The 8,044-nt window shown below is 34.5% G+C and overlaps 1 protein-coding gene across 1 annotated transcript; it reads right to left on the reverse strand.

The window, feature by feature from the left end:
• Nucleotides 1–2,104: 2,104 nt before the first annotated feature.
• Nucleotides 2,105–3,097, reverse strand: LOC101990703 (olfactory receptor 6C6-like). The gene has a single exon (XM_026778453.1). It carries the CDS (start codon nucleotides 3,095–3,097, stop codon nucleotides 2,105–2,107), a length of 993 nt encoding a protein of 330 aa, XP_026634254.1.
• Nucleotides 3,098–8,044: the final 4,947 nt, after the last annotated feature.

An 8,044-nucleotide genomic window follows, 5' to 3' on the forward strand; every position in this document is an offset into this window, starting at 1 on the left:
TGCAAGTATTATATTTTATATTGATCACATTCTGAATCAATGAAATTCTAAACATTTACTAGGCCATAATTATCTATTTAGTATCCAAAAGCATATCTGCAAATAATATATTTTATATAGACCACATTCTGTAATCAATGAAATCCTAAACATTTACATTATCAGAGCATATTTCATGTCAACATCTGTAAATATTTTTAATCTTAGCATTTTTTTATGAAGCCCACACTTATACCTATAACAATACATTTCTACACAGGGTATGAAAATTGCTGACTGGAAAGAATCTGTTGCAGAACTGAAAATACCTCCTTTTCCCAATTGGGATACATAGTTTCGAATATAGATGCAGTGTATTTCTAGAGAAGTAAAGATTCATGACCTTTATGGTACCTATATAGCCGGAGGCTTCCCCAAGTTGCACAACCAGACCTGGAGGAGGCCAACAGCCCACACAACCGCTATGTTATCTGTATGACGGAAGCCAGGCTAAGCAGAGCCTTTCTTACGCTAGTACAGGTATGCTTGTTTCTAGATTCCAATCTTCTTGTAAGAAATGAAGTGTACCCTGAGTAGAGTTTTGGTGCAGTTACACCAAGAGACTCCCCACCCCCCACCCCAGATTTTACTGGAAAGAAGCTGTGTGTGTCTAAATGATGGTAGACTAGTTAGAACTTCAGCGACACGGGGATGTGGGAATCCTGCAGATACAGATGCTGATGAACTCGCCTCTGCTAGCTTAGCCCGCGAACAGCAATTCTTGCAAACTTCTTTGTCAGTAATAGAATCCTGTGACTAACAAACCAAAAATTTTTGACATATGCTTATCAGTTTATTGCTTTTATAAAATTCCGCAGAGTTTGAACAACTGGGTCTCTGCATCTATATCTGTTTCTTGTGTCTTTTTGGGGCTACTTTTCTTCTGTTTGTTTGTTTTGTACTATTCTAATGTGCTAGTTTTTGTTTTACCTTATGATATTTTATTATTCACCTTTGGAAGATTTTGTGTTTTCTAATGAAAGCCAGAAAAGGGGTGGATCAAGTGGGAGGGGAAATGGGTTGGAACAGGGAGGAAAAGAAGGAGGGAAACCGTAATCAGATGTATTACGTGAGACAAATATCTATTTTAAATAAAAGGATAAAAAAGTTACAAATTGAAAAACAACAGACAAAAAAAACCTTTTTGGAATCTATTAATAGATCAGTAGCATCTGTGACCAAAACCCTAAGAATGTCATCAAATAACACCTGGAACTTTTAGAAAAGTTCCCCACCTTCCTATAATCATCTTCCTGATGTTTCCACCAGTGTATTTAAGAAATATCTTCATTTATGACTTTCATTGTTCTGTTACCAAAAGGAAATAAAAGACAACAACAACAAAAAACTCAACTCTATTTCCAAAAGAAAAGAGGAACTAAAGAGAACATAAATCTGTTTCTGGTCATGTCACTCAAATTTGGCTCTAGAATAAACATCTTGAATTCCCTTTGACAAGAAAGCTGTGTTCTTTTGCCTTGATATTTTTGGCAAAATGATTTAATTATTCTGACATTAATTTATAATGATAATAACTCTAGATGAGAAACATCTCATTCTTTAATATGCTCATGCTTCTCATCAACAGTGCCCATCAATCTATTTTCTTTCATCTACAAGGTACATCATTTGGATTCCTCCTTCTATAAGACTAATTTAATCTTTGTATCAACTCAGATTTTCTAGTTATTTTCTACAACCTTCATTACATTATAGAATAATTTCATGCTCTGTGTTTGTCTTTATTTTTAGCAATGCAAAATATTAAGCTGCAAATTAAATACTTAAAATTAATACACACAGAGAGTAACTCAGAATGTCTAGACATTTACTTGTACAATACATTTTATTTATGAGCCTTTAATTTATTGGAAGAGAGATTTCTGAGTAAAGAGAAAATTACACTATCTAGTGTGGACTAGAGTAGCAGTTTCCTCCTAGTGATTCAGAAGATATATTCTGAAATATAGAATATCTAATTGCATTGGGCAATTAGAATAGTTACTGTGATTTAAGTATTAATGGAGAAAAATGGCATAGGCCATAGAGGATGTATCTATCAATTTCATTTTTTTTCAGTCATATTACAGCAGTATGCTATTTTTTGCCTAATTCTTAATTCACTGTTTTGAGAAGAACACAATCTGTGAAGGACCTGTTTGAACACATCCTTCACCTGCTGGTTCCTTAGGGTGTAAATGAATGGGTTTAGCAAAGGGGCCACAGAAGTGTTGAGCACAGCCACACCTTTGTTTAAAGTCACCCTCTCCTTGGCTGATGTTTTCATGTACATGAAGATACAGCTGCCATAAGTGATGGACACAACAAGCATGTGTGAGGAGCAGGTGGAAAAGGCTTTTCTCCGTTGTTGAGCTGACGGGAACTTTAGGATGGTTTTGATGATGAGTGTGTAGGAGAGGATCACTAAGATCAAGGTAATGATGAGGGTCATCACAGCTATGACAAAAGCCATCCACTCTATAAAGCGTGTGTCTGTGCAGGACAGCTGGAGGACAGGAGAAGTGTCACACAGGAAGTGGTCTATCAATTTGGAAGCACAGAAATCCAGTTTGAGTCCCAACATCAGAGGGGGGAAGATGGATAAGAACCCAGTCACCCAGGAACTGATGACCAGCAGGTGACACACTTTGCTGTTCATGATGATGGGGTAATGCAGTGGTCTGCAGATGGCGACATAGCGGTCATAGGACATGGCTGCCAGGAGGTAGAACTCTGTGATTAGTAACAGAAAGAAGAAGAATAATTGGGTTAGACAAGCTCCATAAGAAATTGTTTTGTCACCAGTGAGGATGCTCATCAAGAACCGTGGAATGCAGGAAGATGTTAATGCCATTTCTAGGAAGGAGAAATTCCGGAGGAAGAAGTACATTGGAGTCTTGAGGTGGGGATCCAGCAGGGTGAGGAGGATGATCACTAAGTTCCCCATCAGGCTCAAGATGTAATTGAAAAACAGAAACAGGAAAATCAGAATTTGTAGCTGAGGGTCATTGGTCAGTCCCAGCAAAATAAACACTATCTCTACTGACTGGTTCTTCATTCCTTTTGTATTCCAACATGTCTACAAAAGAATTTTAGAAAAAGTACACACTTAAAAATTCTTCCTTTTCCAACATAAAAATTTCTTACTCAGAAAATTAACCAAAGCCCATGTATTTTTAAGAGTTATCTTAGAGTTTATTCAAGAACCTGTTCACTACCTCATTAGTATGTTTTAAAGAACAATTATTTCCCTTCTTGTAAAGAGTTGAGTATACTATAATTGTGTATTTACAGAAGCAATGTTGGTCATTTGGAATATAGGTCTTTAGGTTCATTAATATACTTTGCTCACCTTTCCTATAGTTTATTTTATTATACTTTTCAGGTGTGTGATATTTATATTTTGTAGTTATACTGCATAACTCTGTTGTTACCAGTAGTTCTAAAGTGTTGTTACCAGTAGTTCTAAAGTTCTAATTTAGGGATATACATATCCTAATTTCTAAGAAAGAAAAACAACAAAGAACTTAAATAAATGGCAACATGAAATGAGATTCCTGCAGGGTCAGGATGCTGATAGTCTGAGCTAAGTGTTTAGAAACTGAGAGGCATGAAGGACATGCAATTTCAAAATGAATTGGCAGCTCAACATGCTACCATGAGTTTTGTTTTTCTAATAATATGATTTCTCACTCATGTTTTCTGAGTTAAGACAAGTGAAGGGGGAAAGATATGTATGAAAAAGTAATAACTGGTGTTTTACCTATAAATATAAATCCAATATTTCAATATTCAAGGCTCATTAACTTTTTAGAAAAAGGGTTATAGTAAAAATACTTCTAATTTCTAGACTATTTTGATTCAGTAATAAACCTTCATTTATTCTATAAATTTAATAGCTTTATAAATGCCACAATTTTTGAACGAATACTTACAATACTATAAAGCTTAGACAAAAACTCATAAACTTTGTCTAATTCATTAAAATTAAAATAGCTTGTAATTTCCTTCTAATTAATTTTTAAAGTAGAATCAAAATGGCTAACAAATAATAATATGAATTTGAAATTAATATGCATACATATCCATAGAAACAATCTTTGTCTATGTCAATAAGTAGAATTTATTTATTGACTCTATTCTAATCAATCCAACAAAGTTTAAAGTAATTGATCCTTTGTGTTTTTTAAAAGTGAATAATTATATAGTTTTCACAGTATTTTCTTACAGTAAGCACAAGTGAATTTCAATTGTTTTTCTATATGAATTCCAAATGGTTCATCTTTAGTGACATTCCAGATAATTCTTCCTTCCAGCACAGTTTCATTAGGAACACTTTGGTGCTACTTCTGTTGACAGCAACGTAACAGTTTTCATATTTCCATGGTTTTAAAATAGATAAGCTCTACTAATATTTAGATTCACAGCAAATTATTGTACACATGGAGAAATATATGTGTTTTTTGCAACATATTGAAAAACCACAAAGTAAAGAGAAAGATAAGTGATCATGTGAAGAAATTCAAGAAAAGAAGATTAAATATGTGAAAGATAATTATGAACATAAGTATATTATATATGTATAGATGTATGATTATTTCCTAGTGTACACACAAGATGTGGATATGTTTCCAGTGAGCATGACCTGAAGGGAAAGAAGTCACAAAGAGAGAAGCCAGCGACTTTTAGCACAGTGTGTGATAGGAATGAAGGAGAAACCAATTCTGGGAATGCACATGGGGTTGTTGGAATGCACACACGGCAGTGATCTGTTGTCCTTTAAGGAAAACACTCACCATTTCCCAAACTTTATGCTTGTTTACATTTTCTAATGTTACCAAGTAAGATTAAGTAAAAAGCATTCTGGTTTGCATGTGAAGCAGGGAGCTCACTAGCAAATTCTGCTTTGGGAAGCCTTAAAATTAAGTTTTAAAATTATTCTTTTTTCACAAATTATTTTGTAAAAATACTCACTTTTGAAAGCTTTTATGTAATATTCTATCCAAGTTTTAATTAGCATTCACTTTATGGAATATCTCTTTTATAAAGTTTTAGTGCTATCTTTAGGGAAAAGATTTACTAACTTTATTATCATCATAATTAAAAATTTAAGCATTAAAGTAGAAAATGCATAAAATCTTGTATTCTGAACTGATGATAAACTAGAATTATTTGAAGCCTGTGAAGTACAAGTTATTCTTTAGAAGACAGTACAAATACGAAAATGAAATTATAAAAGCTCAACAATTATTGGGAAAAAATGTCCTTCATTTTGTCTTTTTTCAGGAAATTTACAGAAGGAGATATATAAATATTTGAACCCGTAAATGGTTTCTAAAGTAACAAAAGACTTGAGACAGGACACTCCAGGCAGATAAGGCAGCCCGAGATAAAGAAATCTAACGTACCAACCCAACATTGATTTGAAAGAATATTCAGCATCCTCAACTCTAATGTAACCTTGTAAAACCACATATTATATAATAGTTTCACTATTAAATTTGAGTGCTGACAAGATTGATATCAATGTTTAATTATATAGTACTTACTGTAGAATTCTCTCTTTTGAACCTACTATTTTTTTTTCTTCAGCAGCTACATATATCACATATTCTCACATTATACTGTTGTAATGGAAAACAACACAAATCACAGTATGAGATTATAAGACTCACAGGCCAAGATAGACAATTGTATTTAGTTTTGTTGTATATTAAGACTATTACATAAGAATCCAAAAATTCTTTAATGTTAAAATAATCTGCATCTTATAGTTACTTGAGTTATATCTCTATAGGTAAATATAAAAATATACTAAAACACTTACCATTTATTAGTTTAAAAGCTTTCCTTGGCTGTGTATCTGGGTTCTGATAAATGTGCACATCCATGTTTCAGCCATTGCCCTGGTAAACAGAGAGGATGGAAGAACCATCTCTACTCACCTTGTGTTAATCTGAAACACAGGTCTGACTTTCACATTGTCTTGGAGATATGATATTTACTAGTTTATAGTTTGGTAGAAAGGTCTATGGAATTACCATTTCCATCGCTTACCTCATCTAACTTGTCTGAAGATGTGTAAACCTTGCCAAGGGTGACTTGCAGCACAATATATAAAGTCACTGTCTCCGATATAATGGAAGAGCTTTGCCTCTGTGTCCTATTGGAGAGCATCAGAGAACAATGAATTCTCATGGAGACTGCAAACCAAGCCCATCATTCATTTCCTACGGGACTGCCAGAAATAAATACAAAATCACTTTCTGTAGAAACAATGTGTGGACAGACTTTTCTTTTGAAAATTATGCCTGCAGAGAATTTGTTAGGAGACACCTTATGGAGTGAGTTCTGCTATGATCCTAGATACAGTGGGTTTGAACATTCTGGAACAGGGGCATGAGGATTAGAAATGCTAGGTAGGAGGAGCCGAGATAAGAAAGAATCACAGAGACACAGGAGAGTAATGGGAGGCCAACTCAGTGAATATTGGACGCTGAATTCTTCTGAGTTTGCCATTTTTCCATATGCTTTTACACCCCAATACAAAGGGGGAAAGAAGACAAAAGACTGCTTTAACCTGACACAAAGGACCACCAGAACAGTTACTTCTTCCAATACTTGGGACATAAGTCATTATTTCTTAAGAAAAGCATTCTGTTGTTTAGGCCGTGAACTCACTCTAGACCAGGTATCCTGAAGGCAGTAACTCCCTAGGTCAAACCTCCTATTTCAAGAGAAAGAGTAGCAGTATACTTGAATTCTCTAACCTTTGGTCCAGGTGGAGTGGATCTACCTCTAAAAGTCATCTTAATGTCAAAACACCAAGTAACCACACCCTAGGTCAGGGTGTGTAGCCACAGCTGTCCACAACTCTGAATAAGCTCAGACTCTCTGACCTTCAGACAAGGTAGAACAGGCTTACATTTTTGGGCTTCCACATTTATTACAAGTTGATTTTTGTTGTGGTGGTTGTTTGTATTTTGTTTTTGTTTTTTGAGATAGATTTTCTCTGTGTAGCCTTGGCTACAGAGAATTTACTCTGTGTGCTAGGCTGGTCTTGAACTTCTCTGCCTCCAAACTGCTGGGTTTAAAGGTGTTTGTCACCACTGCCAGGGGTAGATTGATACTTGATTTTCTATCACACTTCCATCTTTTGAAATTATGGTTGCATAGTTCTAGGTTTAGAGCAGAGAAAATGGAGAATTTTTCCAGTGACTGTGAAAAATGATCATCTGAGATGGGAAAAAATAACCTGTTGTAGGCTGTTCAAATTTAAGCAAAATCCTTCCAAAATCCTGGTTTTGCTAAGCTTTTAGATCCCACTCTTTTTTATTTTCATATAACCAATTCCCCCCTCCACCACATGTGAGAAAAAATATTTGACATGGGTCTTTAGAGTCTGACTTAATATATTTTATACACTCATCTTCAGCTTTTCTACCTTTCTGAAGCGAAATGAGTTTGTCTTCTTTTCCTTGATTTTTTAAACTGTAAAGTACTCCTTAATACATAATGTAAACATACACACACATACACAAATAATGTTTTCTCAATACATTGTCTGCTTACAGTCACTTATGGTGTCCATGATGTAGATACTGTGACTAGTGTCCAAACATTCTGTCATATCTTGTACAGTTTCTGATTCTCTTGGATATATACTTTGGAGTGGTTTACCTGGTAAACATTATTATTTTATTTCCAGGTACTTTGAGATGTTTCTATACTGATTTCTGATTTCCATAGCGAATTTACTAATTTACATTCACACCAGCAATGTATCAGTGTTTCTTCTCCCTACATTCTTACCTGCAAACATTATTTTTTTTATGTGTAAGAGTTTATTTTGCACTATTAAAAATATTTCCTGATAGACCGAGGATAAAGAATGATAGTTGCCTCAGTGAGTAAATGATATAATATCTGAGCCTCTAAAACAGCAAGAGAAAAAAGTATAAAAAATACTTTAAGACACAGGCATAGGCCGGGCGGTGGTGGCACA

This window comes from Microtus ochrogaster, unplaced genomic scaffold (genome assembly GCF_000317375.1).
Source record: "Microtus ochrogaster isolate Prairie Vole_2 unplaced genomic scaffold, MicOch1.0 UNK158, whole genome shotgun sequence".
NCBI lineage: Eukaryota > Metazoa > Chordata > Mammalia > Rodentia > Cricetidae > Microtus > Microtus ochrogaster.